General features: G+C 35.8%; 1 protein-coding gene across 15 annotated transcripts in view; it reads left to right on the plus strand.

Annotated features, from left to right (window-relative positions):
- The window catches only part of LOC145277951 (immunomodulatory peroxidase-like), a 200,001-nt gene that overhangs the window by 129,678 nt on the left and 47,094 nt on the right, over positions 1-23,229 (plus strand). For all 15 annotated transcript variants that reach the window (XM_080130048.1, XM_080130055.1, XM_080130059.1 and 12 more), the window contains one exon: positions 10,365-10,537. In XM_080130048.1, the coding sequence (XP_079986174.1) occupies positions 10,365-10,537 (173 nt within the window). The remainder of the gene's footprint in view (positions 1-10,364; positions 10,538-23,229) is intronic.

Genomic DNA, 23,229 nt, shown 5'->3' on the forward strand with positions numbered 1-23,229 from the left:
GTAGACTAGAGTGCTCTTCCTCCATAACGCTGTCTTTTAAAATTTAAATTTCGACCCTTGTTTCACATCATCCCATTATGTTAGAAAAGAAATAACTTCATCATTGTCGCTACACAATCAAAACAATGCTAGAATGTTTACAAATAAAGCATTTTATGTATATGACGAACGTTAAGAAATGCAGAAAAACATTTATTTAAATTGAAACATATTTATCGAAGTAATCTTGTTAATGTACTTTTAGAATATATCTGATTATAGAGTTGGTGTATCTCAAAAACCTATCAAAATGTTTGTGATATATTTCCATTCCATGAAAGTTTACTATGACCGTAGTCCCTATAACATCATTGTGCCATCTTTGGACAGGATATACATTATACGCTATTTCTTGTCTGATGGCTAAATTTAAGTATATTTTAGTTCAAGTCCATTGTTCGATAAAACATTTATATTAAACTAGCCTGGATGCCTGGCGTTGCACGTGTGTTTGGAGGTGTATGTTGAGCAAAAACAAAAGGTGGCAGTAGGCAGGCAGGCTCGAACCCGTGACGCGAAGGCGGAAAGGCAAGTGAAAGAAAATTTGACGTCTTACCGCTACTCCATGACGCGACCGGAAGTTCGGAACGTAAAAATTAGGCAAATTCATTCCGACCGATACGATAACTTGCAAAAATGACTCACAAAAAATCGATTCCTTCTCGTAGAAAACTGCTCAGTTGAGGGTGAAGGAATTAATGTTTTTGGCCAATTTGTCGATATTTGTCGTCCGAGAGGTCGAGCTTTAAAATGATACCGATCCCGTGAAAATCCGTCGCCTCTGTCGAAAGGTTAAGGCAGACATACATACATACATTTAAACAGACAGGTGATCGGGCGATGCTATTTATTATAAACTGAGGGAGTTGAGTGATAACGTACGTAAGAACATGAAATTACATAAACGTATTATAATATAGATCGTGAAATGTGTGAATCGATTTTCTGATATATTTTTTTTCTTTTTAACAGGTTGGCCGAGGTGAGTTTTTTACAACACAGTGCACATTCTGGTGTACATCTTTTTTGTTTTACTCTTGTTCAATCCAAACAAGGTACAGTGCCATTGGACATAAGTGGCTATTATTTGTGACCATATCCAGAAGAGCACTATGTAGGAAGTTGAGCGGAAAGATGTCTGTTCGCATTACAATTAAACTTCTGCATATATAGAGAGTAAAGGAAGCAGGAGAATCGGGAGATATTTCCAAAATCTAACAATTCAAGATAGAAACTATAAGAGTAGAAGGATTTCCGGCATCTACGGATCTCTACATTGAAGGGGTGGAATTTTGCTGCTTGTCAGGTTTGTGATGAGTATGCACGTTGAGGATCACGGGTCCTATGAGTTCGTTAAGGCACGTTACATTAAAATACTTGTAAAATAGGCACAGCAATGCAACTTTGCGGCGATGGGGCAGAGGTTGGTGTTTGGTTGATAGTGCGGGATTTATTAGGTTGGAGACTCATTTTTTAACCATATCTAAGAAGGAAAGACGAACGATAACTGCGCCAGCCCAAGTGTGGAAACTATATACCATACATAATCGAATGGTGGCCTTGGATACTGCCAGGTGTGAGTAATTTTCTAACACGATATACATATAGGAGGGAAACGACCTGTCATCCGGCGGCTCTTAATAAAGATGAATTTTGAATACTTAAGTTATATAACATACCTTTAATACAAATCTATTGTAATTAAAGTAATTCTAAAAGTTTTTCCCAAATATTTCCCCTGAAAATTAGCAGTCATGTTTTTTTTGTTAATTAGTTTTTATATTAATTAAATCATTCTGATAATTACTGTTAATATTGATTAAACAATTATATATATATATATATATATATATATATATATATATATATATATATATAGGAAAATAAGAAAATAAGATTACAAATAAATAACAACAAACATTAATGTTGGGGATACTTCCTACGAATGATCTCTTCCACACCTTATGAATACTGCTACCAACTCTGAGTGAGAGAATGGGGAGTAACCACAAAGTGAGTGACTGAGTTAGTCAGAGCTAATGGTAGAGAAAGTACCCTCAGCCACCCGGTTATCCATGTATTACGTCTCACCGCAAATATAATATTCGACCTGATATCCGCGCCTGTGTAATTTTTCACCTTTACTGTCGACCATAATAATTAATTTATTATAAACTGTTTAAAGTATTTACGCAAATAAAGCATGCAAATGTACGTCTTTCGATATGCTATTTCAAACAATATGTTGTCGTATTAGTATAACTAACAATGGACCGTTTTGATAGTTATATAAGTATGATGAACGAAGCACTTTAGTATAGATAAATTAATATATACATATATATATGTGTGTGTGTGTGTGTGTGTGTGTGTGTGTGTGTGTGTGTGTGTGTGTGTGTGTGTGTGTGTGTGTGTATAAACAATCCTCTGATGTGAAATAGATTTTATTTAGTGCATGCGTTGTTTTTGTACCATTTATACCTTCCTTTTGCAAAGATTTCAATGAAGTAATTAGAGCTAATTAATCATTTATAAATTTTTTATGATTTCTTTTTAAATAATAGGTTTCATTTCACTATTACGCTGAATTCTAGTTATGCATAGTTTCTACAGTCTGCATAATTGTGTAGAGTTTAAGATGAAAACTTTAACGTTGTAGCACACGGTTATATATATATATATATATATATATATATATATATATATATATATATATATATATATATATATATTATATATATAATATATCTATATATATATATAATATATATCATTCAAACACTGCAGTGTTTGGATATATGGTTAAGTGGCAGTTTTAGTTATTTAGAACTGCTTTAAAGCTTCACTGCTCACTCATTTGTCGACCAAATTTCAAACAATTATTACAGTTTATAGATCACCTTCTCAGCTATATTGTGAATTTTTTTTTTTTCATTTTCGTTCAGTAAAACAAATATTATGATGAATTTAGTGGTGTTCAAAATCGTAAAAAAAATTTAAGGAGGTGAGAGACGTTTTTTTTTTTTTTAACATAGCGACCACGTTGCGTCGGCGATAAGTCTTGCTACTAATTCACTGCTGTCGCGAAAAGAGAAGTAACAAGTGAAATAGACAGATTGAAAGGGAAATAATTGGGGGGATTTTATTAAAGCATACGAGTGCCCTATATTGTTATTACATAAGTGTATGTTATGTTTAACTGTCGACCATAACAATTAATTTATTATGAACTGTTTGAAAGCATACCAATATAGGTTTACGGAGGCAAAAAATGAGACAGAACTTAAACAAAGAACAAGTTAATTTATTAGAAGCCGGGAAATATCATGAGGATAGAATAGAAAAATACGAGCATGAAAGATAATATGGTTAAGCTTAAACATGGAAAAGTAAAGGACTAGTTGCTAAAACTGGAAAAGTAAAGGACAAGATATTCTAGTAAAAAATATAATAAATTTATAACTTAAAATATTGCAGCATTAAATTTTTAAAATTTAATTTAACAAATTTTTCTAGTGTAATATATATATATATATATATATATATATATATATATATATATATATATATATATATATATATATATATATAGGGTGACCAAAAAAATAAAAGCTAAATGGAAGCCATCTAGAACATATGGTGTAGAACGGAGAAAAAAAGACCAAAGACCCTAGTGTTTTGATGAGATGTTTTGAATATAATAAACTAGTTATGATCAAAGATTCATTTCATTCGGACAAAACACTAAGAAACGGAGCCTAATTAGAGTTGAGACCCGTTTTTTCTTAGTCACCCTATATATATATATATAATTGTTGTATCGATTGGTTTATTTGATGTAAATCCAATGAAACTCGCATTATTACTAAAGAGTGCTCAATGCAGAACAGAGCTGCTATATAGTTTGTTTATTATACAGGCATTATCGGTTACATGTGCACACATGTTTTAGTGGAATCCCAATTCAAGGATAACGTTTCATATGTAAACGCCTACTGTACATGTTCACAAAGTATGCACCCCACTTTCTTACAGAACGTTAACCACGCCCTAATATCTTATAAAAGCACCATCAAAATTAGCACACGTTTGCCAACGCAAAAACTGGCGTATTTATGCCAGTAACGTAAAAAAATTGCGTTCTGATAGCGATGAAGTCGCTGAAAGCATATTTGATATCGCTTAAGTTTTGAAGTATTTCTCATGGAGAAAATTGTCGCGATGCTTGTAAAAAAAGATAGTCGGTAGTGCAGAGGTTTGGAAGTATGGCGAATGAGGCAGCGTTCTGTAGCCAAATTCGTTTAACTTTTATATATGCACCCGTGTGAACTCATTCACTTAACTTTTTAATCGTTTATTTGCAACCATTCTCGCTTCCGCCGCCCTCGTAGCGTCGCGGTAAGTTATCGGGCAATTACGTTCTTTTCCGCCTTCGCCTCAAGGCTTCGGGTTCCTGTCTACCAATTTATTTTTAATTTCTTACACCTCCAAACGTCCGAGTAACGCCGCTAATATATATATATATATATATATATATATATATATATATATATATATATATAAACTTAAAAATTGATTACTTCTAATAAAATATTAATAAAATATATGTATATATATATGTGTGTGTGTGTGTGTGTGTGTGTGTTGCATGAAAGTACTGTCCCCTAATCATGCTAGTAAGAAGACAATGATGTAAGAAGATAAGTGAAAATGATATTAGGATAAGACTAGAATCGAACCCTGTAGGCAAGTGTTAAAGATAATGGAGAATGGAATGTTTGAAATAAAGTCTATTGTTAATTCTATTAGAAATAGTTAAATATTGTTTATGTCGGAAAAGGAGTCGATTGCCCATTCTTTCAGAAATCTTAATATTAAATATGTCAGTTAAATGAATGCACAATGCGAGGTAAAATATATTGTTTAAAAATAGGTTAGAATTAGAATTGAGGATTGTTTTGTTTGCCAAAAGTGTGTTTGGACGAACATATGCAAAGCCACGTGAAAATAAGTCACGTTTGAAAACCACACTCTTGGCGTCATAAACAAAGAATATTTCTCAATATAGGATTCTTTGGGTTCGGAGTTAATCAGTCAGTTGATTAGTCAAGAGTTGATGAGGATGAGATAATCAGAGCAGATCACACACGGTGATAGAGTTGGAGAGTGGGAGCCCCTTAGAGACAAAGGTAGAAGAGTAAACCATGTAGTCGAAAAGGCTAGAATTTCTGGCATCACCAATCGTGATTGAAGAATAAAGAAACTATGTTTGTAACTGCGTTGTCTCGTGTCGTCATTCTTTATAACAGAAAAGAGAAATGTTTTTATCATCATCTTATAACGAACTCGTCTAAGTATATTGTGTCCCCATCCTCCACCAGCAATTATGTGCTTCCATCAATCAATGGTAATGTGTCCCCTCCTCTGTGTTAAAAATTTCCATCATACCAGCCATATTAATGTGTTATAAGAACTGTTACAAATGTCCCTTAAGAATATATATATATATATATATATATATATATATATATATATATATATATATATATATATATATATATATATAACTTAAAATTTGATTACTTTTAATAAAATATAAATAAGTTGTGTATATATATATACAATATATAAACATATAAGTTGCATATATATATACAACATATAAATATAAAAATAAGTAATCAAATATATATATATATATATATATATATATATATATATATATATATATATATAACAATATGGATAAGGATACAGTTAAAAATAATACAGAAGAAAACAGGAATATAAATTACTGCAAAAGGTAAAAATTAAAACTATAATTTGGCCACCACAGTTATATTCACTGGAAAAATCTGAATTGAACATATTGAAACTTGTGAAAGGTTTAAGAGCTATTTTCAATCGATATTTATTCAATAATTTTCCTAAATTTATATGCGCTACTAACCCTCCATCCTGAATTCTAAAAAAAATTTTGTTTTTAGTGGATTCACAAATATCGCCACAAAATGTAGATTATCATTGGGGGTGGGTCTTTAAAATGTAGATAAGATTTCTTTTTGAATTTGACAAATTTGCAAATGTTTTCCCTTTATGTATTTTATCCAATAAATTTATTGTGAGATATTCATGTATATTTTTAACTTTTTCGTAACCATAGAAAGACACAATAAAACGTTAACAATTTCAGAGGACACTCTGGTCAGACAAAACGCCCCCAAGAAAATAAAACTTGCCCATTCGTTTGAAATCTTTAACTGTGAACTCTTTTTGAAGCGTTATCTAATCGGGCTTCAGACGGCATCTGGCGCCGAACAAATCCCTAAGTTTAAGCATAAGTAAATAATATCGGCAGAATCAAAGAAAATTTGATGCTAAATGTTTTTCACACGGAAGCATGAAAATTCACAAATTAATTTCAAATTCAATTCAAACCTAAGCTTTTTTTACAACGTTTGTCCATTCTTTTTTCATATTTGTCAATGCTGAGTGAGGAAGTAGACAAAAACCTATCGAACAAAACCGTGGCTACCGAGAGTAAAGAAGGCCGATGCACAATACAGCGTGACGTCATTATCAGATTCACTTGTAGGCATATGATCTAGGCTATCAGCACCATTTTCGTCTAGTTTTCAGTTTGCTGTCTAACATGATGTATTCTTGCGTTGTTACAAATTGCCGGGGAAATTATCCAAAGGGCCCCAAAGTACATATATTTTCTTATCCTAAACTTTCTCAATTTGGATACGTGCCATTAGAAGGAAAAATTTTATTCCAACAAAATATAGTAAAGTAAGTGATGTTATTTGTTAATAATGAAACGTGTATTGAATTAGAACTGTATTAAAGTACTTTCATAACGTTTGATAACATTGTTAATATAAATTAAAGAAGCAATACTATTTATTGCTAATACAGTAAATATTATGTTGATATCTTTAACTGTTTAGTTTCTTATGAGGCTAAAAAGTCTATCAGGAAGGTTGAAAATTTAATTTAATTTTGTTTTAGGTTTTAAAATTGTAAAAAGTCTATCAGGAAGGTTGAAAATTTAATTTAATTTTGTTTTAGGTTTTAAAATTGTAAAAAGTCTATCAGGAAGGTTGAAAATTTAATTTAATTTTGTTTTAGGTTTTAAAATTATAAACAAATAATTTTTACATGAGAATAATTACCAATCTTTTTAAAATAATAAATAACACCTTTCATTGCAAACTTCAAGTCGGTTAGAAAATTATTCACCTCGTGGCTATTAATGAAATTAGCCGTGACTGAGCGTTGTATATTAAAATTGTTTCTTTTTAGAATTATAAACAAATAATTTTCACATGAGAATATTTGTCAAAAATATTTTTTTTTAATTTATTTACTTGCCTCCCCACAGTTAGACACAAGGTCGGGTTTTAATGTGGGAAAATTTAGCTCCCCAAAAAGGGGCACTCTGGATAGGAACAAAAATAAAATAAAATTTTTCTCGGTCATGAAGGATTTCTCCTCCGCTGACCCAGGACAGAATAAATGAAGTGCGGCATCAGAACAGATACTACACTGTGATTATTATTGTAAATGTTTGTTTACTATCTTTTCTTAGATTTTAGCAATAGTTTACATTATGGTATGAATGTTTTCTTTAATTATGTTTTTAGGTATGTGAACATTTTAAGCCTGAGGATGTAATAAAGAAGTCAAGATTCGATGATAAAACGTTGTGAAATAAACATGCAAGATGAGAACATTAGTCCGAATAATCTCTAAAGTTAAAAAAATAACATTCAACCCATGTGATTTTTCTCTAAATTAAATTAAAAAAATATATTTTTGCACTAGTAACTTTTATTCTTTGTTTGTATTTAAATTATTTGTTTGATTTCAATTTTTTGTATTTTATCGTTTGTTTTCATTCTTAAAATTATTTATCGATGGTTTTCACTTTTAAAATTATTCATCGTTGGTGTGTAATATGTTTTTTAATTCTTTGTTTCCTAACTTCAGAATTCAGTTTTATCAGTATTAAATTGTATATTGCTTTAAAATTACTTAATTTTATATAGATAATATTTATATTTTATATTAAATAAAGTTCAGTTTCAGTATTAATCGAACTGTGTTCCTTTTTCTTTTTAAAAATGTTTTATTACTCTTTTTCAAGTGGCCCTCATATAGCACTGACAGTTTGACAAATTTTACCTACATTGCCTGCAAGCATTTTTTAAGTTAACAGGCCTTCTTCTTACTCTCGGTGGCCGTGACAAAACTCAACTGGGCAAAAGCATAAATCCATAAAATAAATAAATTTAAGATAAAAAAAACAATACGTTTTATATTTTATTTTTATTTAATTAGCAATAATGCTTGATATTCTTTTTCTTGACAAAATATTTATTTAATTTTAAATAATTTTTCCGATACCTAGCAAATAAACTGCATTCTTCTAGTGGTTACCTGGCGAATTTTCGCAAAGTTTCTTTTTTTTTTTTGCAAATAAACAATTACATCTTATTTAAATGTTATTATGGGTTTAGTTTTACTAATAGTTTAAAAGCAATAAATATTTATCATCAGTATAAGCAATGAAAAATTAAATATAAAAAATATTAAAAGAATCGATTTTAGAATCGGAAATTAGGTACAAATTTTTCCGATTTCGATACCCCCGACAGTTCTGATTTTTCCGATTTCCGATTCCGATTCATTGTCACAACACTAATATATATAAAAACTCTGTGTGTGTGTGTGTGTGTGTGTGTGTGTGTGTGTGTGTGTCTGGTCACGAATAAGCTCCTATATGGTTGACTATTTTAAATTTAAAAAACTGATTACATATAATGATAGAAGATGTATCGAGACACAGAATTGGGTATGTTTGATCTGGCAAAACGGTGGTTCATTAAAATTGTGGGGTCTGCGTTCGCGCCTGGTCCACAAAGTATGGAAATAAAAAATTTAAAAATTAAAAATAAAAACATTTACAAGTGTTTTTGATAGAGATGTACATAAGAATACTTTGATAAGTAAGTTTTAACTTAAATAGGGATGGTATAATAAAATTGTGGGGTATGCGTTCGCGCTTGGCCTCCATAGAATGGAAATAGGCACAAACTTTAATAAAGACTTTTCATATCTATCTGCGTAAGTATACTTTAATAATTATGTTTCAGTTTTAAGAAATATGGTATAATAAAATTATTAGGTGTTCGTTCGCACCTGACCTCCATAGAATGGAAATATGTCACAAAGTTTAACAAGGTTTTTTTAATATAGATCCACAGAATATTGTGATAAGTGTTTCAGTGTGAACAGGTATGGTATAATAAATTATGGGGCTTATCTATTTTATTTTTACTTTCATCATCTTTTGCGTTGGCTTTGATACGCCCAAATTCGAAGCTATCTCTTTACAACCCTTTCTTTTATAACCTATCATACTTTCTGTAGGCTGTTTTTGAACCTAGTCAACGACGTGTACTTTTGCTAGTATATATATATATATAGAGAGAGATAGATAGATAGATAGATAGATAGATAGATAGATAGATAGATAGGTGACCGTGTCTGTCTATATACGGAACGTTTTTTCCAAACTTCTCTCAAATTTTGGTCTACACACTTGAAACTTGATTTAGATCTGTGGAACAAATGCCGTTAAAATAATCTGCTAAGAGGTCAAAGTTGAAAGATTTCACCTTAGAAAGAGTAAGTCGACAACACATGTTACTTCTACGCATGCGCTAATAAGCATGTATGCATTGAAGTTGGTTAATGTTGAACGTTTTCTTATCTATTTGCCAGTAGCTCAAACGATGTCGACTAAGGCTGGAGAGCTAAATGTTTTGGTTTCAATAATCGCTGATGGCGCGCAGCTCATTTTTTTAAACTTTTGACATTATTACTATATACAATACAACATAATTATCAATAGGGAATTTAATCTACGATAATGTATACAAAATCTACATGAATTTAAATATCATATTTGAACGTATTTTACGACTGCGCCACGCCAGGGGGCACTACTATCTATTCGGTACAGTAGAAGATAGATTCTATAATAATAAATACAAAATATGCATGAATTAAAATATCATACTTATACGTATTTTACTACCGAGAAACGTCGGCAGGGAGAGAAAAGGGAGGGAAAAGAGAGGGAAGAGAGGGAGACAGAGAAAGAAAGAGATGGTGGCTTGTTCAGTTACTTATAAAAAATTGCTCATTAAAACAATTAAATCTGGACATGCATATATATTATCTTTTTACATGAATTATTATAGTGTCCATAATTTTGTTACTGATTCAATGTGTATTTTTGTCTTACCATTTAGGCCAACTCCTGAAAAGTTTCTGTCGTCCAATAACTGTCCTTACTCGCCAACAATCACTTGTCCTACCACTCCAACTTTTCGTCCTATTGATGGTTCTTGCAACAATGCAGACTCGCCCTACTCTGGAAAATCAGAAACTCCTTACATCCGCATCACACCTGCTATGTATATAGGTGAGTAAAAGCAAAACATAAACACTTTGTCAATACACAATTCGTACGAATCACCATCAGTTACTTTTTATACTGGCTAAATTATCCTATTGGAATGTTAGAAGCAAGTGCTCATAGAAGGGACTAGGTAAAGTGATACGTCTGACGAAAGAGATATATTCGCTGAAGTGCTGAATGGGTTTTGCTACTACTAGAGTAATAATTTGGTGAGTCAACTAAGCTGTTATTCCGAGCATGAGGCTTGAAGCTACCTTCAATCAAAAAGGAAGACAATTCAGTTTTAAAATTTCTTTACACCTGCTATGTATTTAGGTAAGTAAAATATAAATAAATAAAAACTTGGTACTTTTCAAGTCCAATCTAAACAAGTTCTTGTTGAGCCGTCGGCTTAAATAACCAAATTCTACCCAATTTCCGCCACTGCTATCCTTTACAATGTTGTATCACGGACCACTTAACACTCATTAATCCTTATTCTCGAATAAATTTGCTGGCTTCCGTGGCCCGGCGTGCAAAGATCAAAGTGTAGTATCTATTCCGGCAGATACTGCACTTAAGATAATTTGTACCAGTCAATGGAGGGGAAACCCTCTATACTGGGACAATTATTATTTTTGGTAACCAGAGTGACCCCTTTTAGGGGAGCTGGTTTTTACCTCACATTAAAAACGGCCTTGTGCCTAATTTGCTCAGTGGGGGAGCAAATAAACACCATCTGTTCCGGCAGATACTGCAAGCTATGACTATCAAAGACCAGATGTGGGGGCAACCCCACATGCCTGACCTTTAACCAGCTCCCATTTCCCACCTCTCGGGAGCTGGTCCCCTTTTTCCCTTCCCCCTCCCTTCACTCCTCACATTAAAAATCGGCCTTGTGCCTAATTTGCTCGGTGGGGGAGCAAATAAATACCATCTGTTCCGGCAGATACTGCAAGCTATGACTAGCTATGACTAGCTATGACTAGCAAAGACCAGATGTGGGGGCAACCCCACATGCCTGACCTTTAACCAGCTCCCATTTCCCACCTCTCGGGAGCTGGTCCCCTTTTCCCCTTCCCCTTCCCTTCACTCCTCACATTAAAAATCGGCCTTGTGCCTAATTTGCTCGGTGGGGGAGCAAATAAATACCATCTGTTCCGGCAGATACTGCACTTAAGATAATTTGTACCAGTCAATGGAGGGGAAACCCTCTATACTGGGACAATTATTATTTTTGGTAACCAGAGTGCCCCCTTTTTGCCTACTTTTAGGGGAGCTGGTTTTTACCTCACATTAAAAACGGCCTTGTGCCTAATTTGCTCAGTGGGGGAGCAAATAAACACCATCTGTTCCGGCAGATGCTGCAAGCTATGACTAGCTAGGACTAGCTATGACTAGCAAAGACCAGATGTGGGGGCAACCCCACATGCCTGACCGTAAACCAGCTCCCATTTCCCACCTCTCGGGAGCTGGTCCCCTTTTTCCCTTCCCCCTCCCTTCACTCCTCACATTAAAAATCGGCCTTGTGCCTAATTTGCTCGGTGGGGGAGCAAATAAATACCATCTGTTCCGGCAGATACTGCAAGGTATGACTAGCTATGACTAGCAAAGACCAGATGTGGGGGCAACCCCACATGCCTGACCTTTAACCAGCTCCCATTTCCCACCTCTCGGGAGCTGGTCCCCTTTTCCCCTTCCCCTTCCCTTCACTCCTCACATTAAAAATCGGCCTTGTGCCTAATTTGCTCGGTGGGGGAGCAAATAAATACCATCTGTTCCGGCAGATACTGCACTTAAGATAATTTGTACCAGTCAATGGAGGGGAAACCCTCTATACTGGGACAATTATTATTTTTGGTAACCAGAGTGCCCCCTTTTTGCCTACTTTTAGGGGAGCTGGTTTTTACCTCACATTAAAAACGGCCTTGTGCCTAATTTGCTCAGTGGGGGAGCAAATAAATACCATCTGTTCCGGCAGATGCTGCACTTAAGATAATTTGTACCAGTCAATGGAGGGGAAACCCTCTATACTGAGACAATTATTATTTTTGGTAACCAGAGTGCCCCCTTTTTGCCTACTTTTAGGGGAGCTGGTTTTTACCTCACATTAAAAACGGCCTTGTGCCTAATTTGCTCAGTGGGGGAGCAAATAAACACCATCTGTTCCGGCAGATGCTGCAAGCTATGACTAGCTAGGACTAGCTATGACTAGCAAAGACCAGATGTGGGGGCAACCCCACATGCCTGACCGTAAACCAGCTCCCATTTCCCACCTCTCGGGAGCTGGTCCCCCTTTTCCCTTCGCCCTCCCTTCACTCCTCACATTAAAAATCGGCATTGTGCCTAATTTGCTCGGTGGGGGAGCAAATAAATACCATCTGTTCCGGCAGATGCTGCAAGCTATGCCTAGCAAAGACCAGATGTGGGGGCAACCCCACATGCCTGACCTTTAACCAGCTCCCATTTCCCACCTCTCGGGAGCTGGTCCCCCCTTTCCCTCCCCCCTCCCTTCACTCCTCACATTAAAAATTGGCCTTGTGCCTAATTTGCTCGGTGGGGGAGCAAATAAATACCATCTGTTCCGGCAGATACTGCAAGCAAAGACCAGATGTGGGGGCAACCCCACATGCCTGACCTTTAACCAGCTCCCATTTCCCACCTCTCGGGAGCTGGTCCCCTTTTTCCCTTCCCCCTCCCTTCACTCCTCACATTAAAAATTGGCCTTGTGCCTAATTTGCTCGGTGGGGGAGCAAATAAATACCATCTGTTCCGGTAGATACTGCAAGCTATGACTAGCTATGACTAGCAAAGACCAGATATGGGGGCAACCCCACATGCCTGACCTTTAACGAGCTCCCATTTCCCACCTCTCGGGAGCTGGTCTCCTTTTCCCCTTCCCCCTCCCTTCACTCCCCACATTAAAAATCGGCCTTGTGCCTAATTTGCTCGGTGGGGGAGCAAATAAATACCATCTGTTCCGGCAGATACTGCAAGCTATGACTAGCTATGACTAGCAAAGACCAGATGTGGGGGCAACCCCACATGCCTGACCTTTAACCAGCTCCCATTTCCCACCTCTCGGGAGCTGGTCCCCTTTTTCCCTTCCCCCTCCCTTCACTCCTCACATTAAAAATTGGCCTTGTGCCTAATTTGCTCGGTGGGGGAGCAAATAAATACCATCTGTTCCGGCAGATACTGCAAGCAAAGACCATATGTGGGGGCGACCCCACAGATAAGACCTTGGTCAATGTAGGGGCAACCCTTCATACCAATTGTCACTATCCAGCTCCCCTACTCCCCGGAGAGTTGGTCCCCATTTCCCCTTCACTCCTCACTTTAAAAATCGGCCTTGTGCCTAATTTGCTCTATGAGCGAGCAAATAAATACCTCAAAGTGTAGTATCTGTTCCGGCAGATGCTACACTAAAAGACCATTGCCTTTGTGGCAATCAGTTTCTGGTCCATGTAGGAGCAACCCTATATACCAAGAGGCATCACTACCAGCTTCCCCTTTCCTTCTCTTGGAGAAGCTGATCCCTTTCCCTTCCCCATTAAAAAACGGTCTTGTGCCTAATTTGCAAATAAATATCAAGACGTCATCCCCTGCAATAAAATACTGCCAGAAGCCATGGTTAGTTTATAGACGTTTAAACTACGATGCTGAATGCATCATGGCCGCTAATCTTTGCATGGGCACTCTTCACTTGAGCAGCCGAGGATGCGAGAGGAAGCAATTTCTGGTTTACAATATCGACGAGAATTAAAATCTACCTTGCTTCGAGATTTTCATCCCAGCAATAAGGATTCCAGGAGACTCGGTAGAAGATAAGTGCTTTCGTCTATTGATACGAAAGGTTTGGTTGGTTTTGTTTTACGGCATATCAACCCTTTCCGGGTTATTTAATGCCGAATCCAAAGATTTTGAAGAAAATTTTTTGGGTTTTTATTACTGTACACATAGATTCGAAAAAGTTGTCAAAAAACAAATATATAACAAATAAATATTATCAAAGGCAAGATAAGTTACTTTTCTACCAAACTGGGCGTATTTTTATTTTGTTTTTATTCAATGTAACATGTTTATTCAGCTCGAAAAACATACAGTGTTTACCGATGTATTGGAAAATTCAAAATGGCGCCCGACACCCTCTTTAATATGGTAAGTTTGGGAAAAGGTGTTATAAATAATAAACTAGACAAAATACTATTAAAAAAAAACACCAAATATATGTCAACTTATGTCACGGTAACATATAATGAGCGAATTTCTAACAGTATTTTGTCTAGTTTATTATTTATAACATCTTGTTTAATGTTTGTATAAAATTTCAAAAAATTCAAAGGCGTAATTATTGAGAAAAATAAGGTCAGACGACGGACGAACAGTCAAGGGTTTATTTACAGGTTCATCCCTTCTTTTGTCGGGGAACCAACAAAAGAAAAGTAGAATACTTTGTCCGTGCTTGTCCTCTGTTGAACATCCTACCAGAGAAAATAGTGACGATGCCTATCATAATCAGGTTTAATCTCACTTCAGGCGAACATTAAGACGGTAAATAGTAGTGATGGGACGATTCCAATATTTTTCCCGATTCCGATACAATTATTGATTCCGTCCTAAATTACCGATTCCGATTCTTTATAAATCACTAAATATATAACTATAACAGTGTTATTTTGTCCCGATTACTGTAAAAGCACATCTTAAGTGCCCCTATATTTTCTTAAACGTAAAAAACACACTTGTGAGTAGGTGGTATAGAGATTTTAGTCGTACTAGAAGTTTAAATCCATAGATATTTATTATTTTATAATTACTACAAGCAGTGGAAGAATTTTCTTAACCCAAAATCAAATAACAAAGATAATTTAAGGAAACATTTTTTCCATCGGAAATTAGGCTCAAATTTTTCCGACTCCGATACCAATTCCGATACCCTAAAAGGCTCCGATTTTTCTGATTCCTGATTCCAATTCCGATTAATCGCTCCAACACTAGTAAATAGGTCTGTAACAGAGCGCGGGTGCGCGGATGCAAATCATGCGAAATGACGTCATCGGTAAAGAAAAAAATGTGAAACGGCACGTTAGAGAGATGGATCATGTGGTTGACGTCACATCCGCAACAATGAGGAAATAAATGTCGTTGTACAAAAAAAGCTAGTTGAAGTTCTTTTTCTGTTCTTTATCTACTTTCCGACTGAGGCTACAACGTGTTGGTTTCCGGACACCGTTACACAAGGTCTGTCTTTTCATACAGCTTGTTACGCTTTGTTTTTGTCAATAAATTTGATTTGATTTAAAATAACCGTCAAAGATTATATTAGAAAATCACATAGGAAAAAAGGCGGAAATGGACATTAAGAAAGAATGTGATATCAGTACCTGCTTCAAAAAGAAATTGAGTGAAAATGCAAAGAAATATACTCATAAAACATTAGCTGACGTATTAAATCAATTCTAATTAACAACAATCCAAGAATACAAGAACCTTTAAAAGTCAACCACCGAAGTCGTGTTCTTGTATACAATTTTATTATTCTTTACATATTTGAATAGTAAGGTACATGATTAAATATTTGTATCCAGTTGACTTCTTGTTTCCATTTTTAAATATTGGACAACATAAATAAAACACATTTTATATAATTGTATTTTTTGTTATATATATATATATATATATATATATATATATATATATATATATATATATTTTTATAAAGTAATAGGGTTCGTGTGTTTCTGTCTGTGTGTACAGCTCTCCATCATCAACGAAATATAAAGGAGGTAAGAGGGTAGATCTCTCCTGGTAGAGAAACATTAGAACCCATTTTAGGATGTTTCTGTTATAGGAGACATAAGAATCTTTGCCTAATTTCTTTATATACTAGTCTACAAACCACCCCCATATCGAATGACTTATGCTCATTTGCATATCACATTATATTAAATCTCTTTAACTAATTACCTCGACCTTATTATGTATTGGAAATATTCTAATCATTTCAACTGTACTATTTACAAAATCTATTTAACATTTAATTATTTAATATATTTTCATTTAATTTTATATTCGATTTATTTCACTTTACGTATATTATCAAAACAATTCATTGGCGAGCAAAGCTTTATGTTTTGGGATTGTATTGAAAATGTAATGGAAATTTCAATTTCGTTCCGTTTTAATCTTTTATATTTTACTTGCCAATATAATTGAAAGAATACAATTCAACTATCGTAATTTTATATAAATAAACAAAAACAAATATTTTAAAATAAAACTTTATTAAAAAAGAAATAATTTTATTTTTAAATGAAAAAAATCAATTTAGTAAAATAATTGTATTAAACACCCCCAGCCTTGTCAGCAAACCTGTAAACCTATAAAAGTTAACATTTCGAATGTAAACAGTGATTTTTCGATTTTGTTAGCGCTTCTTGCCGCAATTAAAGACAATTAAAACGGAACTAACTTTATTTCCATTCTATTTTTTAAACAACCCCCAAAACATAACGCTCTCTTCCAGTTATAGCCAATTTTTTTTTAATTAAATAAAACAGGTCAAAATAAACAGATAAGCGCATTTTCTTTTACATTTTTCTTACAACCAACGTTGTCATTTTAATCAACTGCAGGATACCGTTACTTTTGTGGGGTTGTTTTGAAAATGGCACGGAGATTATAATTTCGTTCCAGTTTAATCTTTCTGGTCGAGCCTATTTCGAAAGCCTGTTTATCATAGATTTGAACTACAAATAATTTATTACATTTTGATTATTACTATCTTAAGACTTAAAGCTTATATTTATTTCATTTTTCTATTTATATATTGAATTAGTTATTTCCAGTCTTATTTAAACTTAGTGCTTTCTTTAAACCGGATGAACCTTTTATAAAAATATGAGTTTAACGCAAAGAACACGAACAAGGTTTTATTCAACTGAATTTCTTCCAGTTTACTAACAAAATATATAAATTTAAAAGAGATATAAATAATAAAATAAAAAGGTTATGTAATTTAAAAGAAATACACGTACTCACAAAAGCAGAACTTTTTTTTACACATTTTTTTCTTTAAAACCATAACAATGAGACTAACAATTACCTAGATCTTGGTAATTATTTGTTTTAATAGAACTGTTTTAATTGTACTGTTTACTTAGTTAACCTAAGTTGGTATTACATTTATTTTACATTTACTTTTTTTTTTAATTATTACTTTTAGACTGTGACGTTTACACCCGGAAGTAATGAGTCACACGTAGGTCGCTTTTATTCATTCCTTTTGGTCAAGATCAAAGTGTAGTATCTGTTCCGGCAGATACTGCAAGCTATGACTAGCTATGACTAGCAAAGACCAGATGTGGGGGCAACCCCACATGTCTGACCTTTAACCAGCTCCCATTTCCCACCTCTCCGGAGCTGGTCCCCTTTTCCCCTTCCCCCTCCCTTCACTCCTCACATTAAAAATTGGCCTTGTGCCTAATTTGCTCGGTGGGGGAGCAAATAAATACCATCTGTTCTTCAGATGCTGCACTTCATTTTCTTGTTCTCTTTCGGTGGAGGAGAAATCCTTCACGACTGAGACAATTTTTATTTTTGTACCTTTTCTCCACGTTAAAAAACGACCCTGGTGTCTAACTCTGTCCCGTGGGGAGGCATAATTGTTTATAATTGTACTATTCAGAAATATTATTTATAGTTCGTCCATTTCAGTTAGTATACATTTCCTTTACGCTTAATTAATTTACAATCATTAATATCGTTAAACAATTCCGTTTAAAACCGAAATTATGCCACCCAAACGAAGTAGAAATGAAAGTGAGGAAGAAAGAATGGAAAGATTGGAAGCTAATAGACTAAGAGTAGCTGCAATTCGCTCCAATGAAAACAATTCAGATAGAGAAAGACGTCTAGAACTTAACAGGATACGTCAAAGAGAAAGGAGAGCAAGACTGTCAGATTTGGAAAGAGAAACCCAACGTGAAGCTGACAGAACTAGACATGCTGTAAGGCGGTTAAATTCATCACAAGATGAAATTCAAGAAAGGCAAAGATATACACTGGAAAGAGAAGCAATATTACGATCGAATGAATTATATGAGGTAAGTAGACGTACACAAGGTCAGTTGAGAGTGGCTCAACGACATCAGAATGAATCGGAAACCCAACGAAGCTTTCGCCTATACCAAGGGCAACAACGAGAGGCTGCATGGAGAGAGAGTATGACTTTGCCCCAGCAATTGACAGAAAACGAGGCAGCTAGACAACGAATGACTGCTTTGAGACACCATGAAATAGAACACTGCAATAGAAAAGGATTGCTCTACAACAAAAATGACTCTCTCACTACAGCTGATATAGGAAAAATGGACAAAGTATGTCAACATTGCTCAGCTGTAAAATTTAAAGGAGAAACCCCTGGTTGTTGTTGTTCTTCTGGCAAAGTTGTGCTTGATAGCTTTCCACCACTGCCTCAGTTGCTTCAAGATTTGCTCTCCGGCAATGGTCCCATCTCTAAAGATTTTCTGCAAAATCTACGCAGTTATAACAATTGTTTTGCAATGACATCATTTGGTCACAAAATTGCGGCAGTACATGGGTGGAATCCTTCTTTTAGAATTCGAGGCCAGGTTTGCCACCAGATTGGGAGTCTTTTACCACCTGAAGATGAAACAGCAAAGTTTATTCAAGTCTACTTCTTGGATAGTCTGGAAGAGGAACTACATAATCGGGGACGTGACAGTAGACTCAATAGAGACATTCTCCAAAGTCTGACTGAATTTTTACATGAGAACAACAGCTTTATTTGTCAGCTGAAAACAACAAAGGAGAGGATTGAAGAAGAACACTTGGTAGAACATAAAGTTGTCATAAGGGAAGACCGAAGGCCGCAAGAAGAGCATCCACGGCGATTCAATGCTCCAACAACAACGTATGAGATTGGAATATTAATGGAGAATGAACCAACAGCTAACCGGGATATTGTCTTGCGTTTTAGAAATGATACATTAAAATGGATCTCCGAACTACATCCCCTCTACGATACTTTAATGTACCCCTATGGTTCTCCATCTTACAACATCTACATGAAGGCATCCAATGGGCGAAAAGTTACCCAACAGCAATTTTATTCGTACCATTTAATGACTCGGCCTGGAAACTATTTTCTCTGGTACCGAAGGCTATTTCAACAATGGCTGGTGGATGTGTACTGCAAGATTGAAACAGAACGTTTACAGTTCCTGAGGCGTGAGCAACAGACCCTGAGAGCTGACAATTATAGCAACTTGAGAGATTCAATTCTTAGGGAGGATGGGAATCCAGAACAGTTTGGTCAACGAGTTGTACTTCCGGCAACTTATACAGGAGGCCCTCGATACATGTTTGAGCGTCAAAGTGATGCCATGGCATATGTTCGGCGAATGGGCTGAGCCGACCTCTTCATCATGTTCACAACAAATCCAAAGTGGACAGAAATTACAGAAAATTGTCTTCAAGGGCAAGACCCTCAGGATCGTCCAGATATTGTTGCCAGGGTTTTCAGGCAGAAGCTAAAAAAGTTACTTGAATTTATTAAAAAGGGAGGATTTGGCAGGTTGAGGGCTTTCCTGTACAGTATTGAATATCAAAAAAGAGGACTGCCGCATGCACACATCCTCACCTGGCAGGCCCCAGAGGACAAACTTCTACCAGAAAAAATGGATCTCTGCATATCTGCAGAGATCCCTGACAAAGAGGAAGATCCTGATCTTCATGCTAAAATGATGGCACATATGGTGCATGGACCTTGTGGACCATTTAATCCAAATTGTCCATGTATGATTGACAACAAATGTTCCAAAAAATACCCAAAAGAATTTCTTCAGTGTACCAAGCAAGGCCAAGACTCTTACCCCAAGTACAGGCGAAGAAAACCAGAAGATGGAGGCCAGACTGGTACAATAAGGATGAAGAGAAATGGTCGGTATGTTAATCAAGAAATAACAAACCAGTGGATTGTTCCGTACAACAAGGTCCTCCTTCAGCAGTTCAACGCTCACATTAACGTAGAAATTTGCAGCTCGATCCAAAGCATCAAATATGTCCTCAAATACGTGAATAAAGGATGTGATCAAGCAGTGTTTGAACTACAAAGAACTGATGGAGCAGCTAACCAACAAGGCCAAGTACAAAGTCACATTGTGGATGAGATCCAGCAGTTCCAGAATGCAAGGTATGTCGGCAGTTCAGAGGCAGCCTGGAGGATATTGGAACATCCCATCCATGAACATTTCCCCCCAATTGTACAACTTTCTGTTCATCTTGAAAATGGGCAGCGTGTCATGTTCTCAGCTGATACTGCTCTGGAACGAGCCCAAGGTCCACCGCCTGCCACAACTTTGACAGCATTTTTTCAACTCTGCCATGAGGATGACTTTGCAAGGGGTCTCAAATACGTAGAAGTCCCTGAGTTTTACACTTGGAACAAATCGACAAAGAAATGGATGAGAAGAATGCGTGGGGTACAAGTTGAAGGTACTGAAAATGATGATGTATGGAAGGCACCATGCATTGGGAGAATCTACACGATTAGTCCAAAAGCAGGGGAGTGTTATTTCTTATGCCTGTTGCTCAATGAGGTTGCTGGTCCAACTTCATTTCAAAATTTGCGAGCATACAATGGTCAGGTGTTTGAAACATACAGAGCAGCGTGCCTTGCTCGAGGCCTTCTAGAAAATGACCATCACTTGCATCAAGCAGTAGGAGAGGCAAGTGCCACTCAATCACCTTCAAATTTGCGAAGCCTATTTGTGATAATTTTAACAGCCTGTGAGCCAAGAAATCCTCTTGAGATCTGGATGGCTTTTCGTGATGTAATATCTGAAGACATTCTTCACAGATACAGGCAAGAAGTTAACAATCCAGAAGCAGATTTTAATGAGGACATCTACAATAAAACTCTTTGTCTAATTGAAGAAAAAGTTCTCCTTATGTGCGGTCAACCATTGGCAAGCTATGGATTACCTGCACCAATGCAAGGGAGAGATGAAAGACTCGCGAGAGAGTATCAACGTGAAGTTACTTATAATCTTGAAGAACTTCCCTACAAGCAGAAAATATGCAAGAAAAACTGACCGATTCTCAAAGAGAAGTTTACAATTCATTCATGGCAATGTTGGAAGCACAAGGTGAAATGAACAAAAACATGATGTTTCTTGATGCTCCAGGTGGTACGGGCAAGACTTTTGTAATCAATTTGATCCTTGCAAAGATTAGATCCATGAGAAAGATTGTGCTTGCAACAGCATTCAGTGGCATTGCTGCTACTCTACTACAAGGTGGCCGCACTCTTCACAGCACTTTTAAAGTACCCTTGGATACTCATCGAATGGATCAGCCAGTTTTCAAAATTACTGGTAACTCAGCCTTGGCAAATGTAATTAGAGACACCTCTGCAATCATTGTAGACGAAGCCCCAATGACGCACAAGAGTGCTTATGAAGCAATTGACCGAACACTGCAAGACATCACAGGAAACAAGAATCCCATGGGTGGCATTCCAACCTTATTTTGCGATGATTTCCGTCAAATCCTCCCAGTGGTTAAAAATGGCACAAGGGCTAACATTGTCAATGCAAGTTTGAAACAATCCTATCTCTGGAGGCACGTTATAGTGAAGAGACTGACTACTAATATGAGAGCCTATATCTCTGATAACACAGCTGCAGCAGACTTCTCAAAATTGCTTCTCCAAATCGGTAATGGTCAGTTTCCTATCACTTCTTCACCTGACACAATTAAGATTCCAACTGCGCTTGGTAAATGTGTCGGTAATCAGAAGCAACTGAAAGACAAAGTGTACCCAGACCTGCAAAACAATGGAAAATCACCGGATTGGCTTGCTGAGAGGGCTATTATTTCGCCATTAAACAGCAATGTGAATCATTTGAACAATTCAATAATGGATGAATTTCCAGGAGACACAAAGCAATACAAGTCAGTTGATTCAGCTACTAATGAATATGAAGCTGTTCACTACCCTGTGGAGTTTTTAAACTCTTTGGAGATATCTGGAATGCCTCCACACATTTTAAATCTCAAAATTGGATCGCCAATCATGATTCTTCGATCCTTGGAACCGCCAAAAATAACAAACGGAACCAGATGTGTTATCACCAGATTGCACACCAATGTACTTGAGGCCACCATTTCCTGTGGTCCCTACAAAGGCGAAACCGTTCTACTGCCAAGGATCCCCTTAGTTCCATCGGACTCAGTACTTCCATTTAAATTCCGGAGACTCCAATTTCCTGTGAAGGTGTGTTTTGCAATGAGCATAAACAAAAGTCAAGGTCAGACATTTAACACCATTGGCGTAGACTTGACATCAGACTGCTTCAGTCACGGTATGTTCTACGTCTCCATCAGCCAGACAGGAAGTTCAGAAAAACTCTACATTCTGGCTCCAAATCAAAGCAGCAGAAATGTAGTTTACCCTGAGGCTCTTTAGTGAAAAGTTCGAGAAATGGATATGAGGAAAAACTGACATGATCTGATTGTGGTAAGTTTTTAGTATTGAATGTGCAAGATAAAATTTAAGCAAGAGTTGAAAATGACTTCAATGAAAAATTTACTATGTAACATCAAGTAACCTTCCTTTTTGATGAAAATGTTTTGTGAAGTTCCTGATTGAATTTCAGTCACTACAAGAGGTAGTTAAAATGTTAATC

This window comes from Euprymna scolopes, chromosome 6, assembly GCF_053919585.1.
Source record: "Euprymna scolopes isolate OS-2025 chromosome 6, ASM5391958v1, whole genome shotgun sequence".
NCBI classification, from domain to species: domain Eukaryota; kingdom Metazoa; phylum Mollusca; class Cephalopoda; order Sepiida; family Sepiolidae; genus Euprymna; species Euprymna scolopes.